Source organism: Schistocerca gregaria, chromosome X, assembly GCF_023897955.1.
Source record: "Schistocerca gregaria isolate iqSchGreg1 chromosome X, iqSchGreg1.2, whole genome shotgun sequence".
In the NCBI taxonomy this organism is placed as follows: domain Eukaryota; kingdom Metazoa; phylum Arthropoda; class Insecta; order Orthoptera; family Acrididae; genus Schistocerca; species Schistocerca gregaria.
Window position 1 is genome coordinate 703,875,953 of NC_064931.1, and position 25,956 is coordinate 703,901,908.

The following is a 25,956-nucleotide window of genomic DNA, read 5'->3' on the forward strand; positions in this document are numbered from 1 at the left end:
AATATTTTCTAAAGATTTTTGCTATGTAAATGACTTCATTCATGTTTCAGAGAGATAGAGTTTGTGATGGCAAGAATTAACTTTCTTCTGGTGGTTGTTTGGTCTCTCTCTCTTATTTCTGTTTATTAGATTTTTTTTCTTATTGGCTGTATAGTACCATCTGAAGAGATTTATAATGTGTTTGAGATCAACAACACTCTTATTGTCATAGTTCAGGGTGACATTTTCCTTTCTACTGTTTCCTTCATGCTTTATACTTTCCAGACTGTTTGCTTTCATTTTCAGACTTTGATACAAACTTATCATTAGCCATTATTTTTCCCTGATGTGCAACTTTCATATATATCTCAATATATTTTGTAGTATAACTGTTATGGAGAGGGATATGTCATGTTTTTTTATTTTTATTTTTATTTTTTTTTGTAATTAATCACTTCTCTTTCACTGGTGCTTGAGACTTTTATGCCTTTTGATATCCATGTTTTTGCTTTTAGATTTGTATTCATTACCACCCATGTTTTGAGAGGAAATGCTGTTTCAAAATAATAGTTGAAAATGTCAGAACTTTTCAAACTTTTTGTTTTACGACATGCATCTGAGAAGCTTCTTCCTGCATTTCTGTTTATAATAAATGATTGAATGTTTCTACAGTCTGTGTGTTGAATCTTTGTGCATTCACAGTTCTTCTATGGTTTCAGCTGGGTAGTAAATAGCCCAAGAGAGTTACCACTTGGACTTCATGGCCACTGAAGTTTGTATTTACACAATTTTCACAAGAGATTGTGTTAACAAATTTTTAGTCCAGAGTAGTGGCAGTAGTTTTTGTAGTTCTTGTTAGGGTTGTTATTGTTTTAATTGAATGCATCTGTTAGGTTGAGCAACAGTTCTTTTCTGCTGCTTGTTGCAAAAAAATTAATGTTGAGATCCCCAAATAGTACAGTTGATTTATTGTCTACATGTATTAAATTGGATATTGCTGAGTGGTTTAATAGTAGGAAATGAGGCACTAAAAGTAGTAGATTAGTCTTTATATTTGGGCAGAAAAATAACTGATGAGGGCAGAAATGAGAGATGAAATGTAGATGGTCGATAGCAAGAAAACTTTCCTGTAAAAGAGAAATATGTTAATTTAAAATACACACATCAATAGAAGTTTTGAACCACCCTGGTTCCCAGAACTCCTGAAGATAGATGTTGACTGTGGATATTGTGTCACAGACACAGTCCCTTTGACTGTTCATGGATGTAAACAACCATGCATGAGCAGTGGCTATTAAATGGAGGAGGTCCAAAGGCCAATCAGTTCCAGTCATTCCACCAGGAAGAAGGTACACCGCTTGTGTTGTCTGTAGTTCAACCATGCCTAGATGCTCAATACCATGGTTTGATCGCATCCGCATTGTTACTTTGTGTCAGGAAGGGCTCTCAGCAAGGTAGGTGTCCAGGCATCTCGGAGTGAACCTAAACAATGTTGTTCGGACATGGAGGAGATACAAAGAGACAGGAACAGTTGATGACATGCCCCGCTCAGGCCACCCAAGGGCTATTATTGCAGTGGTTGTCCGCTACCTACGGATGTGACTTGGAGGAGCCCTGACGGCAATGCCACCGTGTTGAATAAGGCATTTTGTGCAGCCACAGGACCTCATGTTATGACTCAAACTGTGTGCAATAAGTTGCATGATGCACAACTTTACTCCCAACATCCATGGCAAGTTCCATCTTTGCAATTGCGTCACCATGCAGCACAGTACAGTTGGGCCCAACAACATGCCGAATGGACCGCTCAGGACTGGCATCACATTTTCTTCACCGATGAGTGTCACATATGCTTTCAGCCAGACAATTGTCAGAGACATGTTTGGAGACAACCTGGTCAGCCTGAACGCCTTAGATACACTGACCAGAGAGTGCAGCAAGGTGGAGATTCCATGCCATTTTGGGGTGGCATTATGTGGGGCTGACATACACTGCTGGTGGTCATGGAAGGCACTGTAATGGGTGTAAGATACATGAATGCCATCCTCTGACTGATAGTGCAACCATGTTGGCAGCATATTGGTGAAGCATTCACCTTCATGGCTGACAATTCACACCCCCATTGTGCACATCTTGTGAATGAATTCCTTCAGGATATCAACATTGCTTGACTGGAGTGGCCAGCAAGTTCTCCACATGTGGACCCTATAGCACATGCTTGGGATAGATTGAAAAGGGCCATTTATGTATGATGTGGCCCACCAACCGCTCTGAGGGATCTGTGATGAATCGCTGTTGAGGAGTGGGACAATCTGGACCCACAATGCCTTGATGAACTTGTGGATAGTATGCCATGACAAATACAGGCATGCATCAATGCAAGAGGATGTGCTACTGGGTATTAGAGGTACCAGTGTGTATAGCAATCTGGGCTACCATCTCTTAAGGTCTCGCTGTATGGTGGTACAACATGCAATGTGTGGTTTTCATGAGCAATAAAAAGGCGGGAAATGATGTTTATGTTGATCTGTGTTCCAATTTTCTGTACAGGTCCCAGAAATCTATGAAACGAGGTGATGCAAAACTTCTTTTGATGTGCGTCTAAATTAATAATTTAGGAGATGTGTTGCTGCAGAAGAATACTGAAAATTAGATCGGTGCGTTGAGTAACTAATTAAGAGGTCCTGAATTGGAATGGAGAGAGTATAGGTTGGTAGAGATTGAATTAGCAAAGGAAATTTATATACATATTCTGTTGATCCTTTTATGCATGTGAGGTGCTAGGCTGCAGAATGAGTTAAAGAATATATAAGTGCAAATTACTTAGAACATGTAACAAGAGAAAGTAAGGTGAATTTACAAAACAGATGCAGGGAAAATAAAAAGGAAAAGAACTTGTACAACAATTAGCACATGTTGTACAACGATATATAACAATCAGATAAACAAACAATAGAAGTATATGTATAAAAGATTAGTCAGGCACAATCTGAGGCATCAAGGAATAGTTAATTTAGTCATGGGGGTGGGGGAGGGGGTGATAAAAATGTTAACAGGAGACCAAGGCTTGAAAACAGTATGCATGAGTGTTGCATTCAGGAACTGCACAGGAATGAACATACTTGTATGTGATACATTACCATAGAAATTTGCATCAAACCAATCTTTGGACTGATCATGTGAACAATAGGATTAATATCTCACGTTGTGCATTCATGTACATGTTTCTTACAATGGAACACACTGACAGGCCTACACAGGGAATGTATGTGGCTCTCCTGTATTAATTTTTATTGCCAGAATTTGACCAGCAGTGGGAGAGTTGGTGGCATACGGCTCAAGTTACCAAATTTTTGCATTCTATTGCCAACCCTCCTGAAGTTAAATAAAATTCATGAGAAACAGTCTAGATCACAATGGTTATTTTATTTAAAATGACCAGTTTGGGCCTAAGTAGGCCATCTTCAGAATAGCACCATCAGCTGAAGAACAGTCAGTAGGCCTGAGTCACTGAAACTGCTCCTACAGTTGGCTGAAGGAGAGATAAGTTAGGGTATTGTTGTTAATTATCTGCCCATCAAGAGTGGCAGTTGAGGGTGGCAGCCCCCATGGGGTTTTCAGTGGCAGTGGCGGCGGGCATGGTGGTGGTGGTGGTGGTGGTGGTGGTGGTGGTGGTGGTGGTGGTGGTAGTAGCAGAAGAAGAAGAAGAAGAAGAAGATGATTTCGTCCTCCCTGTGCTTTAATTTCTGTCTGTCACAACTCAAACATAGCATTATATTTAATGTGCTCTCCTGTAACACCTGCTGCTCAGAATCAGCAATGGGAAACTAACTGAACTAAAATTTTAGGATGAGAATGTTGATATGGAATGCTTCATTTATTTTCTGTTCTAGAGGGGTATTTCATGTTTTTCTTATCATTAGCTTTTTACCTGTGGCTTAGCCCACGTATTCATGTCACACACATTTGTCACATCTCCTCCTCACCTCTCTGTCCATCTCCTCCTCCCCCTGCTCTCTCTATCTCCTCCTCCCCCTGCTCTCTCTCTCTCTCTCTCTCTCTCTCTCTCTCTCTCTCTCTCTCTCTCTCTCTCTCTCTCTCTCTCTCACACACACACACACACACACACACCCTTCTCCCTCTCTCCCTGCCTCCCCCCTCCTCCCCTTCCTCCTCCTCCTCCTCCTCCTCCTCCTCCTCCTCCTCCCCCCTCTCCCTCTCCCTCTCCCTCCTCCTTCCCCTTCCCCTCCACCTCCCCCTGTAAGTCTTCTATGTCACACCCATCCTTACCCAAATGGGAGTGTGTGTATATCTAATTTAAAACAAATTTGAATCACTACAATCATGTAATTAAAAGTGAACTTCAATACATAAATATGGACTAGAAAAGTCTAGCTCTCTTTGTCTACATCAAGTTATTACTGTTGTCCTGGCTGGTGAAAGCTTATTTTCACAAATTAAGCAACAAAATGCTGTTTCTTCACATGAAGGTGAGGACAGAAAGATTTACATTGATTTAAGAATCATCTTGTCTGTTCACAGATTCTGCTTGGTGTTCTCCATCTGGGAGTAGTTAGTGTTCTTCTGTCAGACACACTTGTGAGTGGCTTCACAACAGGGGCTGCAGTTCACGTACTGACATCGCAAGTTAAAAATTTGTTTGGGATCAAGATACAGAGATTTAATGGGCCTCTTAAAATTGTATATGTGAGTACTTTGATTCTAATCCTAGAAAATTAGTGAAGCATTACTATCCAATCAACCAACATGTTTAAAATTGTTTGTAAGCTCTGGACAAGCTCAGTGATTTGGATTGTGTGTCACTAGGAGTGACAATCTTGGTTTCATGACTTGGAGTGTGAGGACAGTACAAAATTCTGAAAGAAATGAAGAAAAAAAATGTGCTACACTATGATGTTGTGGATACCTGTCCAAAGTTGTGAATATTGGGCAGTCCTTGGGTGACCTTGTTGCATCTCAGTTTCACTGGTCCTGTCTGTACATTTGATAGTTACTTAATTGGACTGTAGAGATGTTGAGCTTATTTTGGAACCAAAATGTTTCTAAATTTCCAGAAAAAGTCCCTAATGGAATAATTATACCCTCAAAAACACCCAACTAAACAACACAACTTGGGTGAAAACAATATTCTGAAAAGGATAGATTGCTACTCACCGCGAAGATGATGCGCTGAGTTGCTTGACACATCTTGGTTAGTTATCCTTTCCAATCAGGATTTATTTAGTGATAAAGGGATACAGAATGTCTTTGTTATTGTAATAAGTTAAGAAAATTACTTCAAAAATCTTATTTTTTATTTTTTTGTAAGCAAGAGTTACCAGGAGGGCAGGTAAATAGAACTTAGTTGAGTAATTAAAAATGGCATACTTTTTGCCATGATTAAACTCAAGAAGCAAACTTAATGAAGTGCAGCAAGCTTTGAGATAGTCAAAATAAAACTACACTTGAAACTTAATTTTATTGATAGTATGATTTAATAAATATAAATGGAAAAGACTGTCACTATTGGGTTGACTTTCAGTACACTAATGCCACCTTACCATATCTAAGCTGGAGAACTCTGGCAGGAAGCTATACAAACCTGTACTTTGGTGTTGAAAACTCTTGTGGTCTTCAGGTACTCAAAATCTTCTAAATGAGGCATCGTGTAGCTGCACTATAACATAATTATCATCTACATGTACATGACTACTCTGCAATTCACATTTAAGTGCTTGGCAGAGGGTTCATCGAACCACAATCATACTATCTCTCTACTATTCCACTCCCGAACAGCGAGCGGGAGAAACGAACACCTAAACCTTTCTGTTAGAGCTCTGATTTCTCTTATTTTATTTTGATGATCATTCCTACCTATGTAGGTTGGGCTCAACAAAATATTTTCGCATTCGGAAGAGAAAGTTGGTGACTGAAATTTCGTAAAAAGGTCTCGCCGCGACGAAAAACGTCTATGCTGTAAAGACTTCCATCCCAACTCGTGTATCATATCTGCCACACTCTCTCCCCTATAACGTGATATTACAAAACGAGCTGCCCTTTTTTGCACCCTTTCGATGTCCTCCGTCAATCCCACCTGGTAAGGATCCCACACCGTGCAGCAATATTCTAACAGAGGACGAACAAGTGTAGTGTAAGCTGTCTCTTTAGTGGACTTGTTGCATCTTCTAAGTGTCCTGCCAATGAAACGCAACCTTTGGCTTGCCTTCCCGACAATATTATCTATGTGGTCCTTCCAGCTTAAGTTGTTCGTAATTTTAACACCCAGGTACTTAGTTGAATTGACAGCCTTGAGAATTGTACTATTTATCGAGTAATCGAATTCCAACGGATTTCTTTTGGAACTCATGTGGATCATCTCACACTTTTCGTTATTTAGCATCAACTGCCACCTGACACACCATACAGCAATCTTTTTTAAATCGCTTTGCAACTGATGCTGGTCTTCGGATGACCTTACTAGACGGTAAATTACAGCATCATCTGTGAACAGTCTAAGAGAACTGCTCAGATTGTCACCCAGGTCATTTATATAGATCAGGAACAGTAGAGGTCCCAGGACGCTTCCCTGGGGAACACCTGATATCACTTCAGTTTTACTCGATGATTTGCCGTCTATTACTACGAACTGCGACCTTCCTGACAGGAAATCATGAATCCAGTCCCACAATTGAGACGATACCCCATAGGTCCGCAGCTTGATTAGAAGTCGCTTGTGAGGAACAGTGTCAAAAGCTTTCCGGAAATCTAGAAATACGGAATCAGCTTGAGATCCCCTGTCAATAGCGGCCATTACTTCGTGCGAATAAAGAGCTAGCTGCGTTGCACAAGAGCGATGTTTTCTGAAGCCATGCTGATTACGTGTCAATAGATCGTTCCCTTCGAGGTGATTCATAATGTTTGAATACAGTATATGCTCCTAAACCCTACTGCAAACTGACGTCAATGATATAGGTCTGTAGTTAAATGGATTACTCCTACTACCCTTCTTGAACACTGGTGCGACCTGCGCAATTTTCCAATCTGTAGGTACAGATCTATCGGTGAGCGAGCGGTTGTATATGAGTGCTAAGTAGGGAGCTATAGTATCAGCGTAATCTGAAAGGAACCTAATCGGTATACAATCTGGACCTGAAGACTTGCCTGTATCAAGCGATTTGAGTTGCTTCACAACCCCTAAGGTATCTACTTCTAAGAGACTCATGCTAGCAGATGTTCGTGTTTCAAATTCTGGAATATTCCATTCGTCTTCCCTGGTGAAGGAATTTCGGAAAACTGTGTTCAATAACTCCGCTTTAGCGGCACAGTCGTCGATAACAGTACCATCGGCTCTGCGCAGCGAAGGTATCAAATACATTAGCAGCAGAATGTGAATTAAGTTTGGATGAATTAAGAACGTACTATTAATGATCAAAATTATGTTCTTCAAGATGTTAATTAACTTGAACAATAGTTGATTTAATCAAAAGGCATCAAACAAAAGTATCTCATGTTAAACACAGATTAATTAGAATTGATGTCCACAGATGTCGCCAAGATATCCAGACACTGAAGTGTCATGTGGATCTTTACTATGTCTCTTGAGTTGCCTCAGTTGATCAGAGTTAAAGCTAATGTCTGAAGTGTGAAAAAGCCCTAGTATTTGATCTCAGATCTTTATCTGACCAAATTAAATAAGCCTCAAGGTGAACTTTCTCAAATTAATATGAATTTGTATCTTGATAATTTAAAATCCAACTGTTGACTACATCAAATGATTGATCATATGTGATTTCGTAAGTGAACTTGACACTCCAGTTGAAATTTATTTCTTCATAGCTTTGCAGATGACATCTCACTCCAACTGAAATCATAACTGTCTGTAACAATGATCTTAACAAACTGATCTCTCACTCTACCCCATGACAGACAGATATTTCAATTCAGTGTCAGTATGAAGAAAGTGCAATTACGTAACCGATATTATCTGGTAGTAAAAGTGCTCAGTGACATAACTCATAAAATGTCAAAAAATTTTACCGTATGCTGCTGTTTTCTTAGCGACAAAAATATGGTGTGCCTTTGGGTTCTTTTAGTTAGTTAAATGTTCCATAGATCATTTGCATTATTCTCTTATGGAAATGATGTAGAACAAGTCAGTTTACATGCTGTGCCTACATAACTAGTTTTAACATTAATGAATGCATCATTTCTAAGTCCATCTCATGCAAATAAACTTAAAAACTAGTTCTTTTTTTGCAGGCTACCAGATTGCAAGTAGAAATTTGTCCTTGGAGCACAATGAGTTGTCCAGGAGAAATGATTTTATCTTAGATTTAAAATTTGCTTTCCTACCTGTCGGGCATTTTATGTTATGGGGCAAATGGCAATAAAATTTTCTTGCTGCATATTGAACTCCTTTCTGAGATGCTGACAGCTTTAATAATGGGCACTAAAGGTCATTTTTTTCTGTAGTGTTGTAGGTATGGACAAGACCATTTTCTTAAATTGTGATGAATTATCTATGATGGATCTCATTAGAAAATACACTCCTGGAAATGGAAAAAAGAACACATTGACACCGAAGTGTCAGACCCACCATACTTGCTCCGGACACTGCAAGAGGGCTGTACAAGCAATGATCACATGCACCGCACAGCGGACACACCAGGAACCGCGGTGTTGGCCGTCGAATGGCGCTAGCTGCGCAGCATTTGTGCACCGTTGCCGTCACTGTCAGCCAGTTTGCCGTGGCATATGGAGCTCCATCGCAGTCTTTAACACTGGTAGCATGCCGCGACAGTGTGGACGTGAACTGTATGTGCAGTTGACGGACTTTGAGCGAGGGCGTAGAGTGGGCATGCGGGAGGCCGGGTGGACGTACCGCTGAATTGCTCAACACGTGGGGCGTGAGTTCTCCACAGTACATCGATGTTTTCGCCAGTGGTCGGCGGAAGGCGCACGTGCCCGTCGACCTGGGACCAGACCGCAGCGACGCATGGATGCACGCCAAGACCATAAGATCCTACGCAGTGCCGTAGGGGACCGCACCCCCACTTCCCAGCAAATTAGGGACACTGGGGTATCGGCGAGGACCATTCGCAACCGTCTGCATGAAGCTGGGCTATGGTCCCGCACACCGTTAGGCCGTCTTCCGCTCACGCCCCAACATCGTGCAGCCCGCCTCCAGTGGTGTCGCGACAGGCGTGAATGGAGGGACGAATGGAGACGTGTCGTCTTCAACGATGAGAGTCGCTTCTGCCTTGGTGCCAATGATGGTCGTATGCGTGTTTGGCGCCATGCAGATGAGCGCCACAATCAGGACTGCATATGACCGAGGCACACAGGGCCAACACCCGGCATCATGGTGTGGGAGCGATCTCCTACACTGGCCGTACACCTCTGGTGATCGTCGAGGGGACACTGAATAGTGCACGGTACATCCAAACCGTCATCGAACCCATCGTTCTACCATTCCTAGACCGGCAAGGGAACTTGCTGTTCCAACAGGACAATGCACGTCCGCATGTATCCCGTGCCACCCAACGTGCTCTAGAAGGTGTAAGTCAACTACCCTGGCCAGCAAGATCTCCGGATCTGTCCCCCATTGAGCATGTTTGGGACTGGATGAAGCGTCGTCTCACTCTGGTCCAACTGAGGCGCCAGGTGGAAATGGCATGGCAGGCCATTCCACAGGACTACATCCAGCATCTCTATGATCGTCCCCATGGGAGAATAGCAGCCTGCATTGCTGCGAAAGGTGGATATACACTGTACTAGTGCTGACATTGTGCATGCTCTGTTGCCTGTGTCTGTGTGTCTGTGGTTCTGTCAGTGTGATCATGTGTTGTATCTGACCCCAGGTATGTGTCAATAAAGTTTCCCCTTCCTGGGACAATGAATTCACGGTGTTCTTATTTCGATTTCCAGGAGTGTATATGTATCATAATGTAGTTAAAATGTCCAACTCCTTGAAGGGCTATCTACATGACCACCATGGCCGAATACACCTTATGTCGATACTTGCTTTGTAAGTGATAAGTTACCCCAGAAAGTTATTTCACATGACATCACTGAGTTGAAATGTGCAAAATATGTCAGGAGGTTGATCTATTTGTTTCCAAGACTGGCAATTAAGTGAAGAGCAAAAGTAGTTGAATGTAATTGTTTGAGAAACTCAGCAATATGCTTCTTCCAGTTCATGTTTTCACCAATATTTATGCCCAAAAATTTGGAACATACTGTCCTATTTACTGACTTCTGTTCAATACCTACATCAATTTTTGTATAACTATGTAGTACGGAATTGAATGTAGTGTGTTTTCTCAAGATTTAGGAAGAGTTCATTTTCAAAGAAACACATAATAATTATTTCAAAACATCATTCACTCTAGTGAGATCTATTATAACACTAGTATCATGTCCAAAAACGGCCATTTTTGTGTGTTGAATGTTAAGTAAAACACCATTCACATGTAGAAGGAATAGTAGTGGATCCAAAGTTGAACCCTATGGGACTCCGATTGTGATTTCTCCCCAGTCACTAAAATTTTCTATCTTTCCAACTATTCGGCACAACTTTTTCATTCTGTTCATTCAGTGGGATTTAAATCAGTTGTGTATGAAGCGATCAGTTCCATAAAACATCTCTTTTGTGAGTACGCGCTTGGCCACCAAGGGGCCCCAGCACTTTGCAGCACTACTTCCTTTTCCATGGTTCAAGTCTATCTCTTTCCTATTCTCTTCATTGCTGTGTGTGCAGGGGGCTGGGGGTTGGTGGGGGAGGGGGTCTCATGGCTGGGTGTGAGGGCCCCGGGCTACAGTTTATTGGCCTGGTAGCCTTTGCTGTGGCTGGGTGGCATCCATGGGAAGGGCCCACATTCGTAGTGGGTGGTACCATGACAGAAGATTTGTACATGAAATGAATTAAACTTTTTTCCATTGGTGACCACATGACCCCAGCAGTCTCTTGAAGCTAAGACGTATTAAAATGCAGAGAGATGTGACCCCAAAATGTTCACTTTCCTAGCCATACCATGGGAGGAATACAGGTTTCAGAGACAAGGATGGACATACTTTCCTATTTGACTACAAAGCCTTTGTTCTTCTTTGAATACCTTGAGGACAGATTTGGGGAAGTGACAGCAATTTCAAAAACAAAACATGCTTCTGTTCTGCTTTGAATGGCCTCCCCCACGCAGTCACAGCTGCTGCTCACGTACGAGAAGCTGGGTGACATTCCTATTACTATAACCCCCATAAAAGTTTGAATATGTTTATAGGATATTAGTTTCCACTGAGATCTCCCTTTACAGACTGATGATTAGTTGTGTGCTAATTTGGAGTGGTGATATATGCATTTTGTATGTCATGTTCAACAGGGTCCATAAGGCAGTAGAGTGGATACAGAAGCTGTAATCTGGGACTCTGAAGGTGACTCATTACCTGAGAATGGCTGTGGTGTCAACTCATATGTTCCTCCTCAAATATGGTGCTACAGATGCATGCAATTCGGACACATGTCTTCACATTGCAATGCCAGCCCCGTCTGTAGGGACTGTGGGTGTCAGTTGCACATGAACACTCCTTGGTCCCCTTCCCCCATCTCTGTCGCCTGCGGGAAGCACCATTCCCCAGTTCACCAGACTACACTGTTTCCAGATGAGAGAAGAAACAATGATGTATGCTAATGCTACGAAAATGTCACCTTCTTTAGTGGCTGTGCCATCACCCTCTGTGTCCTTGATGTCTGGTTCTCAGGGCCACTTGACTACACCTGCTACCTTGGTAGTTTGAGGTCCTCCTCCTACTGCTTCCCCCATACTCGCTTTGGGAGCATCAACTCCCTATCTGCCAGGGGCATCACTCCCCAACCCCAGCTGGAGAAGCAACACCCTTGTCCAGCACCCTCACCTGGTCATCCACCCAGATCAGCTCCCTCCAAAGATGACTGGGATACTTTCATCACTGCCATTGCCCCTTTAACCCTGGCAGCACATTGAGGTATTGATGCAGTTGTCCAGAGGACAACTGAAGCCATTCTATCAGAAGCTGATGCAGTGATCCCCTCTCCCATCAAAAGATAGTACCTTGGTGGACCCCCAAAATTACCACAGCCGTTAGACATTACAGGCAGGCTCTCCAATGCTATAAGTGGAATCCATGACAGAGCACCTCATTTCCTTTAAGAGCCTTTGTGCCCAGGTCCACCACCTCATAAAACAACAAAAACAAGAATACTGGGAGTGGTATATTGCTATCATTGGACCACATACCATTCCTTCTCAGGCTTGAGCAAAGATTCAATGCCTCTATGGACACCAGTACCCTGCAGGTGTACCTGGTATCTCACTGAATGGAGATGTCTGCATTGATCCAGATGTTGTTGCCAAATATTATGCTTTTCATTGTGCTTGAGCCTGTGTGTCTGAGAATTATCAGCTTGCATTTTGTGTTCTCCATCGGTGACTAAAGCAACTTCCTTTAACACCTACTAAATGTCACCTGGAACCTTATAATTCCCAGTTCAGTGAGTGGGAATTACTCAGTGCTCTGGCCCTTTGCCTTGACATGACTCCAGGCCCAGACCACATCCACAGCCAAATGCTGAAACACTTATCCTTGGGCTGCCAACATCACAGCCTTGCAATTCTCAACCATATCCAAAGTCAGGGTGAATTCCCATCTCAGTGGCCTTCATCTCAGTACTGAAACCTAGTAAACTCCCTCTCAGGATGGACAACTATTGCTTACTTAGCCTCACTAATGTTCTCTGCAACGTGCTGGAATTTGTGATGAGCTGATGGCTGTGTTGGCACCTTGAGTCTCTGGGTCTTTTGGCCCTGTCCCAGGATGGTTTTCGCTAAGACCATTCTACTGCTGACAGTTTGATGTGCCTTGAATGTGTTATTTGGCCAGATTTTGCCTGGTGTCAATATCTTATCACCGTCTTCTTTGACTTGCATAGGACTTACGACACCACAGTATCAGCGCACCCACTTGACCCTCCATGAGTGTGGTCTCCAGAACCAACTTCTTGTCTCACTACTTCTGGGCTCAGTTTGGTGCTTCCAACTGTACTCCCCATATACAAGAGAATGGGATCCCACAGGGCTCTGTATTAAGTGTGCCCCTTTTTCTAGTGGATATCAATGATCTACCTACAGCTGTGGAGTCTACTGTGTCACACTCCCTGTTGCTGATGACTTTTGCATCTACTATTGCTCCTTAACTGTGGGTGTTGCTGAAAACTAACTGGAGGATGCCATACAAAAGGCACAGCCCTGAGCTATCATGCATAGCTTCCAGTTTTCTGTTGCCAAAACATGTGTCATGCACTTCTGTCATCATGATAGTGTCGATCCCCAACTAGAACTCTACCTCGTTGACTAAATGCTCTTTTTGATGGAGTCTCTTTGTTTTTTGGGATTGGTCTTTGATATCTGGTTGATGTGGCTTCACCATCTTAAATGAATGTGCCATCTTCGCTCTCTCAGTAACACCAGCTGGGGCACAGACTGCTTTACATTTTTGTGGCTCTCCAAAGCTTTGATCCTATCACATATTAATTATGGGAGCCTGGTGTATTGCTCAGCATCTCTTTCAGCATTGTGGATGCTGGATGTGATACACCATTGTGGGGTCTGACTTGTGACAGGTGCCTTTTGGATGAACCCTGTGAACAGCATACTCCTGCACCACCAACTGCTACTCACCTATGTGACATGCATTTGCTGCTTTCATGGGCATCTGAACTATTGTGTCATTTTTCCTGAAAGGGAGATCTACCACCCACAACACAGACCAAGATCTGGAGTCATGATCATAGTTTGCACAGAATGTCTCTGCTCTGAACTTGATCTTTCACCAATGTTGCCTCTTTGTCAGGAAGATATCTTGTGTGTCCCCATGGTATGTACACCATCCCCAGATCTGCCTCAATCTGTCCTCTGGACCAAAAGACTCAATAGGTCCTACTCCTGGACATCATTGAAACATTTATAGATTCAGATGTGGTATACACTGACGGCTCTAGAGTTGATGGATGAACAAGTTTTGCCTACACACTTGCAAGATGCAGTGAACTACGCTCCCTGCTGCATGGATACAGTGTATTCACTGCAGAATTGGTAACAACTACTAGAACCCTCAGCCACCTTCATTCTTGCCTGGTGAGTTGTTCTTAATCAGCAGTGACTCCTTGAGTAGTCTTCAGACTGTCAACCTGTGCTAACCATGACACCCATTGATTGTGACTATCCATGATCTCCTGTATGACTTCCACCATGCTAAATGGTCAGTTGTCTTTATATAAACCCCTGATCATGTTGGGCTCCCAGGGAATGAGTATGCTGACCAGTTGACCAAGTTAGCTACCAGGATGTTGACTTTGCAGATGGGGGTACAACAACCAAAACTTTGGTCACCTCTACTCCGACAATTGTGGTAGGCTTGTAATGCAGATTGATGTGCCTGGGTTTCTCCATATAATCTGTGAACCACAAAGGAGACCACAACCATGTGGCTGTGTTCCCTCTGTGCTACTTGCAGGGAGTCTACTCTTTTCTGTTGGCCTCACACTTAACTGACTGTCAGCTACATCCTCTGACATCAGGCTCCATCCTACTGTTGGTGTGGTGTCCATCTCATCATGACCTACATCCTAATGGACTACCCCAATTTGGCCACCTTACAGCGAAACCTTAAACTTGCTGACATGCCACCTTTGGTGCTACTGGACGATGCTGGAAGAGGATAATTTGGTTTTATGTTTTACCCATAAAAGCCATTTTTACGCATCTCTGTGATGTAGCCTGTAGGACACATCAGCATCAGCAACTGCTTGAGTGATTGGAGGGTTGTCCCATCACCTGCTCTAACCCTAAGGGGCCATGGCTGCCCTTGCTTGATGGATGGGCCGAGTTCCTGTCCTTCCCCCCCTTTTTAATTTTTCTTATTCTTTTACATCTGTCATTGGTTAACAGACTCACTGCCATTGTTCCCTTTCCTGAGATTTTATGTCGTCCATGTAGCTAGTTTCCTTGCAGTAATGGAGGGTGTTGAAGCACTGGTTAGATGCAGGTGATGTGTCTCCAGTTGTATAATATGTCCTGGGGGCGTCCAGACTGCTTTCTGGGCAGGGGAACTCTCTCACCTTCACACTTCTATCCCTCTCTAAATTCTACTTGCCTCTCTCTCTTGGTTTTCTTGGTTCTCACAATTGGTTGCATGATTTGAGATTCGTTTTTTGGGTCCATCCTCTGTGGGGACTATTTCCAGTTTGCCACACTAAGGATTAAGAGACTGATAACCTTGTAGTTATGTTCCTTTAACCACATCAGTCCATCCATTGATCCATAAAACCTGAATCTTTCTAAGGGTGTAACATGATCTACACAACTGAATGCCTTCAAGAAATCACAAAAAATACCACCTGGTGATGCTGTATTATTTAAGACTTGTAATATTTGGTGGGTGAATGTATAAACAGCATCCTCAGTTAAGCAACCGTTCTGGAATCTAAGTTGTATGATAAGTAAATTGTTTCTACTTAAATGTGAGACTGCTCTTGAATACATAACTTTTTGAATATTTTAGAGAAAGATGTCAGTAAGAATATTGGATGATGATTATTTACATCCTTCTTGTCGCCTTCCTTATAAAGAGATTCAACAATGAACATTTTAGTCTGTGCCAGTGATGCAACACATATATCACTAAGGAGATTATTTATTAAATTAAAATAACTTTTCAGAATTCTGTCTGAAATCCCATCAACACCATATGAGCTGTCATTTTTTTAGAATTTTTGTAATTCTATTAATTTCGGTAAACAATTTTGGTGGTACTTCTAGTTGCCTAAAGTTTTGTGAAATGACATTTGTAATGTATTCTCTTGCATCTTCCACAGAATACTTTAATTGTATTTTTGCTGCTACATTTATAAAGTGATTGTTAAAAATACTTGCAACTTGTGAATTATCAGTCATGACATTGTCATTTAGTTCAACTGTCAGGGTATCTTGCACACTCACTGGCTGTTCTGTCTCGTATGTGACAATATCCCATATAGTTTTAATCTTATTATCCACATTATCAATTTCTGTCAGGATGTGCATGATTCTGACCTCACATAAAATGATTTGCAATATGCAAGTGATGTCAGATGTTTACTTACTCTGGCTTTCACATAAATTTCCATCTCCTGTTACATGTGATTTTAAATCCCTTAGTCATCCACAGCTTGCTTTTTAAAAATGAATCTTCTGCATAATTTTTTAGGAAAGCAACTTTCAAATATTGACACAAATTAACTGCAGAATAAATAGAGATTGACATTAGTATCTCTTTCTGTATATACTTCTGTATATACTGTAAAATATTAAAAAAAGTAATTCAGGCATCTAAACAAATACACTACGAGAAGAAGATAGCAATGTCAGAGAACAAAATAAAAGCAATATGGAATATAGTGAAAGAGGAGATTGGTAGAACCAGAAAGGAACAGGAGCAAATAGCACTAAGGGTAGATGACACATTAGTACCCGGTGGGCATAGTGTGGCAAATCTATTTAACAGGTACTGATAGAATGGGATTGTCAGGATCAGTAAATAATGCCCTTGAATATCTGAAACTAGCCTTTACAAATAGCTTTAGGAACATGAATATGTCACTCACATCACCAAAAGAAATAACTTCCATAATAAAATCTTTAAAAACAAAGCATTTTAGTGGTTATGATGAAATATCAACAAAGTTAATTAAGGCATTTTCTTGTAAGTTTAGTACAATTCTAAGTTACTTGTGTAACCAGTCAATTATAGCTGGGACATTTCCTGACTGGCTGAAATATGCAGATGTTAAGCCTCTATTCAAGAAAGGGGATAAAGAGATGCCATTAAACTACAGACCGATTTCACTTTTGCCAGCATTCTCAAAAATTTTAGAAAAAGTAATCTACAGGCAGCTTCTCAACCATCTGATCACAAATAACATATTATCAAGAACACAGTTTGGATTTCTGAAGGGTTCTGATATTGAAAAGGCTATGTACACCTACAGTGAACATGTACTTAATTCATTAAATAACAAGTTACAATCAGCAGGTCTTTTCTGTGATTTGTCAAAGGCATTCGATTGTGTAAACCACAAAATCCTTTTAAATAAATTAGAATTCTATGGTGTCACAGGCAGTGCTGCAAAATGGTTCAAGTCATACCTCGCTAACAGGAAACAAAGGGTGTCAGTGGAAGGGACTAGTGAATTAAGTCATCAGTCATCATCAGAATGGGAAGAAATTACATGTGGTGCCCCACAAAGGATCCATCTTAGGGCCATTGCTTTTTCTTGTGTACATTAATGATCTCTCATCAGTTACACTGCCAGAAGCAGAGTTCATTTTGTTTGCAGATGACACAAGTATTGCAATAAATAGTATGTCGAGTGTAGTTCTAGAAAGATCTGCTAATGATATTTTCATGGATATTAATAAATGGTTTAAAGCCAACTCACTGACATTAAACTTCGAAAAGACTCACTATATGCAATTCAGAACCTGTAAGAGCTTTCCACCCAGCATATGCATAAAGTATGAAGAAGAGCAGATAGAAGAGGTTGACAGTCGTAAATTCCTGGGATTACAACTTGATATTAAATTCAGCTGGGAGGAGCACACCACAGAACTGCAGAAATGCCTTAACAAATCTGTATTTGCAATTCGAGTGTTAGCAGACATAGGTGACATAAAAGTGAAAAAGCTTGCATACTTTGCCTACTTTCATTCCATAATTTCATATGGTATAATATTTTGGGGTAACTCTACAAGTCAAATAAAAGTTTTCAGAGTCCAAAAGCGTGTAATATGTATTATTTGTGGAGTAAACTCATGGATGTCTTGTAGAAACCTCTTCAAAGAACTGGGTATACTAACTACTGCCTCTCAGTATATTTACTCCTTAATGAAATTTGTCCTGAATAATATATCTCTTTTTCCAACAAACAGCTCAGTTCATACATACAATACCAGGAACAAAATTGATCTGCACAAGGACTTAAAAGCACTTACTTTAGTTCAAAAAGGGGTCCACTACTCAGGAACACTCATCTTCAATAATTTTCCAGCAAACATAAAAAATTTAGTTACAAATAGAGATCAGTTTAAAAGGAGCCTGAAAGACTTACTAGTGGCCAACTCCTTCTACTCCATTGACGAATTTTTTTAATAGAAACAAATAATGTGTTGTATATATTTATAGTATTAGTATTGTTATTTCAGCTTAAAAAAATAAAAAAAAGGAGACATGTTCCACATCCACAAGGATCTCCTCAACACAGATCTATGGAACGAAAACTAATCTAATCTAATCTAATCTAATCCAACCACCTCTTCCAATGTGCTCAAAATATTTCATGTTCTCATTAATAAACCTCATTGGTTTTTATGAACCTGCCTCAGGGCTGTAAGGTGCTTTATTGTTTATTTATATCGATTGTGCAACATGATCACATTGCTTATTAAAAATGGGTACATATTAATTGTTTCATTCGGAACACAGTCTATAAAAAGGTTATCAGTCATGGTCCTACATCTTGCTGCACATGAGTTGGAAGATTAACTACTCAAATTAGACTGAAACACCCAAATAATTATTCCAGTTCAACAATTGCCTTTCCAGTGCCCCCCCCCCCCCCCCCCCCCCCCAGCTTGCATAAGGCCTGTAGTAACCAAGTAATACATGAAACTGATCCAGGTGGCACAAATATGGCTTTATTCATACAAATCTGTACAATAATGGAAATAAGCTTCTTGTGAATCCACACATACCAAGACAAAAGGATCATACAGAAGGTGTAACATTAGGAATACACAGAACAACTGATGTGAGCAGTACAAACTAGAGAACATAATGAGGGTGAATCAGCACAGCTCCACGTGTATATAGGCACGAGTCGCTGGTAGATGGTGTGACAGAGACTGTGCTGTGTGCACGATTCCTACAGGCAGCCTCTAGTGGCTGGCCAAAACTGATATAGTTAGCAGCTGATTTAAGTACACACATGCAGTGACACTACACTCGGTGCATTCACACTGGCATGCACTAGTAACAGGATACAACAAGGCTGAAGAATGGTGTATTTTATTATAATTACAAGTTTTTTGCTGCAGCATTTATTTACTCCTTGCTTGCATATTATAATGGAGTAAATAAATAAAGCAGCAAAAAAATTGTACTTAAAATAAAATGTTCCAGTTCATTTTTCCTGTTTAATCTAATCTTACAAAATCTGCTGTAAAATCTGCACAAACTACCAACTGTTTCTTCTTGTGTGACAGGAACCTCAGTAATACATCTAGATTTCTCATAAATAGCTGTAGTGTTTCCTAGAGGGAACTTGTACACCGTTATAATTACCAGAGAAGTATTCTGCTGTAACAACCCACACGTACATGCGTCTATGGGTTCTGATCTACACAAAAACTGTTTGTTTCAATATTTTTGACTTTGTATCCAGCTTTTACATATGTTGCAACTCCTCCTTTTTCCATGGTAACTTTCTGTGGAAATGGTGCTAGTTTATAATCCCTGATATTTAACTTCTCCATCACTGTGGGTACATCATGTTCAGATAGGCAGATAATGTCAATCACTTCAGAATATGCACATCTTCTTGACATAAAAGCAGCTCATCAAGGATTTCCTGGTGTGCTTGCAGCTCCCCTTATACTTCCTGCAAGATGTTCAGCTAATCCGTCCCTCCCCATCCTGTTCAAGTGCAGGTCATGATTAGTGTATCCCCATCTCCCCATTTCACCAGCAGGTACAGACTGAAAGTTTCCAGTAGCTTTATACCTTAAATTCAAAGTAATTTTTCTCATGTTGACAGCCAACATCAAAACCTAATAAAAATGTGAACATAGGAAGTATTTGCATTTATCTGAACATTACCTGCCTTGACAGCACAATAATGTATCTTATGCAGATTATACTTGCTCTGTAAGGTATGCTGCAGGTAGTTAGTATCTATTATAAATTGATAAGCTTCAGTATGTCTTGTGATTAATAAATGAATGATGCTGAAATAATTGACCACAGGATAAAGTATCAACTGACATTGTGCGACAAATGAAAGGTGAGTGGAGTTTGTGGGATACCTGTGTGTTTCTACATAGAATATGAGAAAGAACTTATGTTCTGTAGGATACTGGAGGAGCAAAGCATTCAAAGTTACTGGAAAAATATACAGGTCATGCCTGTTTTCAACATAGGTTATCAAACAGATTCAAAGAACTTACAGGCAATATGATACTGACATCAGTCTGCTGTAGAAATTTGGAACATGTTTTATGCTAATGTATTATGTAATTTCTGGAGACCAAATATCTTCTCAGCAGGAATCAACATGGATTCTGCAAACGCTGACTGTGTGAAACCCAGCTCACTCTGTTCGTCAGTGAGGCCCAGAAGCCAGTAGACATCCAGGACAGCATAGTGGGTTCTGTTACATAAGAAGTATATTTCACAACATATCGTTAAAGTAAAATTTGAGAGGTCTGAGCTAACTTGAAGGTTTACCAAGAATTGTTCTTTCCACTGACTATTCATGACTGATAAAGGAAAGTGGGGGAGGGAGAGTAGTACACAAAGTCATCTCCCACCGTCACATACCATGAAGAGGTTTGCGTAGTGTGGATGTAGATATAGGTAACTATAATAAAGTGGTAGAATTAGTGTGCTTGGTGATTAATAAGCACAGTTTTTTAATTATTTTGTAATAAATTGTGTTTTTAGTCACTCCTTGACTTCTAAAAAATGAATAAGAGTTGCTCCTTTCACTCGCCTCCTAACAATGGAGGTCCTGGGTACACCCTTGCTGACAGTGCTTACTAATGTATTTTTTATCTCTTATTGTGACACATTCCCCTTTGTCTTTCTCTCCCCTGTCATCCCCCCCCCCCCCCCTCTCAACTCTCCTCCCTCCCACTCCCCCCTCCAATAGAAAATGGGTCTCTATTTAGCTGTGTACATGCCCCTATTTCCAATCTCCCCAAACCAAATCCTGTTTCCTCCATGAAGAAGAAACATATAATTACAAGTGCTAGAAATGCTGTCGCCTATTTCCCTGGGTTTTTATGCTCATTTTTGCCAGTAACATGTTTTCATGATAAGTAGTAGCCAGACCACATGTCCCTTTCAGAATTTAACAGTTTTGTGCAATATTATGAGTCCTTTTTGACAAAGAAAAATTATAACTTCATTGCAGTGTTATGTAAATCATGCAGTGACTTCACTGTTCACAGTACATCAAATAAAATTCGTTACGATCACCTCTGACAAATAGTGTAAAGTTTGTGAAACCATAGTAGGCATACCCAGTTAACCCAAAAATATGTGTGCATTACAGGTAGGATTCAGCTCTGTCTTGTTACTAATGTAAAAGCACTCATACTATACAAAAAATGTGTACATGGATATTGTACAGCAGAAACTGACTTTATTAGCACAACCAGTACAAAATAACATGTGAATCATCAGCGAATGCCGAAGGAAACAGTAACTGAAGAACGTAGTTTTATAAAGATGCCCTTCACATGGCACATTGTTGATGATTGATTATTTACTCCCATACAAGCCCTCCTGCCACCCCCTCCCACCCCTCTGAAGTGCAGAACACCAGGGATGTCAGGCTACTTAAATTTAACCTTGTGGCTTGCATGTGTGTGAATTGCTGGGTGAGGTGGGCATCAACAAGTGGAATGGGTGCTAGAAATTCTGCCAGGACATGTAGTGGTTCTCTGTATACCAACTCCACCTATGAGAAACTATTGTCAGTATTCAGTGTGATAATTAGACCTAACATCACCATTGGCAATGCATTTGTCCAGGAATCTTTTTGGCACATCACTGTGGCCTTTAAGGTGTAGTGCCACTTTTCCACCATGCCATTGATTACCAGCTGGTAGCTTGTGGTTCAGCTGCACTGAAAACCACACAGTTCCTGGTAAAGTAATGACTGAATTGGTGTCCCTGGTCAGTTGTAATGAAGAAGGGGAACATGAAGTGTGCCACCAAAACTTCAATGAATGCCAGTGCCTTTTGTCTCTGCAAATGTCTTTGACCAGAATGGTCTCTGCCCACCAAGTGCAATAGTCCACCACTGTAAATAAGTACATGAAGTTCTCAGGAGGTGGAAGGGGTCCAAATAAATCAAAATGGACGTACCCGAATCGTGATATCAGGAATTGGCCTACTGGAATGTGCACATGGCGTCCCACTTTGCTGCATTAGCATTGGATACAAGTGTGCGCCCAAACCCATGAATATTTCTTGATTGAAGCTCACACAAAATGACCCATTACCAGTTTGACTGTGATGTAGGTTTTAGAATGTGCCAAGTTGTGGATGCAGTTGAAAACCACTTGCCAGAACTTGGGTGCAGTGTATGGTCAACATCTAGTAGTACAGACATCTCATCATATTTCAGCTGTGGTGCATGGTGCTTCTACAGGCCAGTGGATGAGACAATTAAAAAAAAAAAAAAAAACTCTGCAGTTGTGGGTCAGGAACCTGGGCACTGGCAAGTTCTGCATAGTTTGACACTGGGAATAGTCCACTAATGTGTGTGAGAGTGTCTGTTATGATAGTGTCAGATCTGTGGATGTGATGCAAGTTTGCAGTACACTTGCATACATACTCAACATGGCAAAACTATTGAGGGGAGCAATTGTCACTGACTTTAACAAAGCCACCATGATGGGTTTTTGATCAGTGAAAATAGTGACAGGTTTGGCCTCTATGAAGAGATGGAAGTGTTCGGTGCTCCCATAAATTGTGAGGAGTTCCCTGTCATAAGCACTCTAGTGAGTTTGAGTGGGCTGTAATTTCTGTGAGAAAAAACTCATTGGCTGCCAGTGTCCACTCACTTGTGAATGGAGTGCTACACTGATTATGAACTGGCTGGTGTCCACAGCTAAAGCCATGTGTGTTCCAGGCATGGGATATGTGAGGACCACCACATTGGCTAGCCTATTTTGCAGCTTCTTAAGGGAAGAATTCATCTCCTACATCCATGGAAGGAGACATTTGCGTTTTTGTTGTATCCAGCTAATCCTTTGGTTAGAGTTTTCTGAACAGCAATGGTTCTGGGAAGATGATGGTGATAAAAGTTTATCATTCTTAAACTTCCTGGGTTCATTGTAGTTCTGGGATCAAGAGCCACTTGTTCACTGAACATGCACATACTCAGCCTGCTTTGTACTACATTCAGATGTTTGTGACGGATCTGGGAATTTTCTGAAAATATCAAAATGTCATCAAGATAAGCAAAGAAGTAAGACAGTTTACTCAATAAACCGTCTAGAAAATTCTGCCAAGCCTGGGCAGCATTTCTAAGCTCAAACAGCATAACCAAAAATTAAAATAGCCCAAATGGGATAGTCACTGTGGTCTTTGATATATCCTCCCTGATTGTCAGCTTTACAACAATGTAATGCACTGAAAACTTTTACTGCAGCTGGTTAATTTGTAAAATACTAGATGTGTGGCACGTGGTATCTGTCGAGAATGGTTCTGGTGTTCAGTGCCTGATAGTCACCACACAGCTTCCATGACTAATTTTTCTTATGCAAAAAGTGCAGAGGAGAGGACCATGGGCTATCAGACAGGTAACTGATGCCTTCTTGTAACTTCTCATTGGAGATGGTCTTAGTCTCAGACAGACAATTAGTTGCTATTCAGTGTACATTTGAGAAACTGGAAGACCTGTAATTGCCCAGATGTGGTGTATCATTTTGCATTTTTTGTACTGTAAGACATTCTTCAATATTCTCGTCCACTATATGGATAGCTGATTCAAGCTTGTGATAGTGCTCCCACCAGCTCATGTCATCCTAGGGGCTAGTCTTGCTGAACTTGTCCATCCTGTGTTGGATGCAAGATGTCAGTTGTCCCTTGACTCTGGGAATAATGCAGCCATTGGTGGTATGAACAAGACATGTTATGCTAGTTGATGACCAACTTGTTTGTCATATGGAGATTTGTGCCTAGAATTGGTTGGTAAATGTCAGTAAGCACAAAGGTCTACCCGCACTTGGTAGAGCCCAGTGTCAAACATCACTGTTTCTAGTCCATATGTTTGTATGGCAGAGTTTTTGATCACTTTCAAGGGAGTTGCATCACTGCATTTAGTGTCAGGGAAGGCAGTAACAGGCAGCGCATTGACATTCGACCCAGTGTCAACTAAAAATGTCGGTAATATAGAGCAATCAGAAATCAATAGTCTTTGTGATGCCATGGGTCTGACCATTTCTGGGGAAGTCAACTCACACATGGTAGCCTCATCTCAGTCTACATCTACATCTTTATCTACATCGATACTCTGCAAATCACATTTAAGTGCCTGGCAGAGGGTTCACCAAACCACGTTCACAATTCTCTAATATTCCAATCTCGTATGGCATGCAGAAAGAACAAGCACCTGGATCTTTTGGTGTGAGCTCTGATTTCCCTTATTTTGTTATCATGATTGTTTCCCTCTAGGGTGACATCAACAAAATATTTTTGCATTCGGAGGAGAAAGTTGGTGATTGAAATTTTGTGAGAAGATTCCGCTGTAACGAAAAATGCCTTTATTTTAATGATGTCTACCCCAAATCCTGTATCATTTCAGTGACACTCTCTCCCCTCTTTCATGATAATACAAAATGTGCTACCCTTCTTTGAACTTTTTCGATGTACTCCATCAGTCCTATCTGGTAAGGATTCCACACCACGTAGCAGTGTTCTTAAAGAGGATGGACATTCATAGTGCATGCAGTCTCTTTAGTAGATCTGTTACATTTTCTGAGTGTCCTGCCTATAAAACCCAGTCTTTGGGTAGCCTTCCCTACAATATTTTCTATGTGTTATTTCCAGTTTAAGTTGTTCATAATTGCAATTCCTAGGTATTTAGTTGAATTTAAGGCCTTTAGATTTGACTGATTTATTGTGTAACCAAAGTTTGACAGATTCCTTTTAGGACTCATGTGGATGACCTCACACTCTTCATTCTTTAGGGTCAATTGCCAATTTTCACACCATACAGACCTTTTCTAAATCATTCTGCAATTTGTTTTGATCTTCTGGTGACTTTGCTAGTCAATAAACAACAGCATCATCTGCACATCATACATGGATCATGCCTTTTAACATCAGTCGATGGAGGTAGGCACTGCTTATAGTTGCCATGATCTGTCACAGATAAAATGGATTGTGAGAGGCATTTGGATGAGAACACATTGCTTGTGATGTCTGGGTTGTGATAGTTCATTAGTTTGTGCAACTGAGCCATGTGCTGCTATTTTCCACAGTCGCAACATCTGCTATATTCTCAACAGCAGCATGGAGAGATTGGAGATCCTCAGGGATGCTTGGCAGTCATTGGTTGGTCATGGTTGTGCAGCTTGGTGATGGTACATTGGCTGGGTCTGGCAACACTTGGTACTCTTTGTGAACAATGATGGTTGTGTTAGTGGCCATGATGGTGCAACAGTCAAGGAGAGCATATGCTCAGTTGACCACTTGGAACAAGTCATGTAAAGGTTATGTGCAATTAAAGTTAAATGCATCTACAGAGGTAACTGTTACTGCCAAATGTGTTACAGAAGTGTGCCAGAAAGAACGCCATAATCAACCATAGTGCGTAAATGCCTCCAAAAGTCAGATCTCTCACAGTAAAGAAGCTGCATTAGTCACTGATCTGTTGGTTTCTTGCAGTGAGAGATCAATACTATCATGAGGGTGCTGTAAACTTGCTGTGGAGGGGGTGTAAAATAATGTCCAACAAATTGTTCAAATTCATCACATATTTGCTGTTTCATGAAAACTTTCTGCGTAATAGCAAACCAAATATCCAGCTGTTCAGGTAAGAATGGCAGCACCCAAATTTGTAATTGTGCTGTGGGTGGGCTGCAAGAGCTTTTGAGCAGAAAGTTTGTAGCTTGT

The 25,956-nt window shown here is 41.0% G+C and overlaps 1 protein-coding gene across 7 annotated transcripts in view; it reads left to right on the top strand.

Annotated features, from left to right (window-relative positions):
- The window catches only part of LOC126299288 (sulfate transporter-like), a 417,662-nt gene that overhangs the window by 367,535 nt on the left and 24,171 nt on the right, over nt 1-25,956 (top strand). For all 7 annotated transcript variants that reach the window (XM_049991078.1, XM_049991079.1, XM_049991082.1 and 4 more), the window contains exon 6: nt 4,522-4,686. In XM_049991078.1, the coding sequence (XP_049847035.1) occupies nt 4,522-4,686 (165 nt within the window). The remainder of the gene's footprint in view (nt 1-4,521; nt 4,687-25,956) is intronic.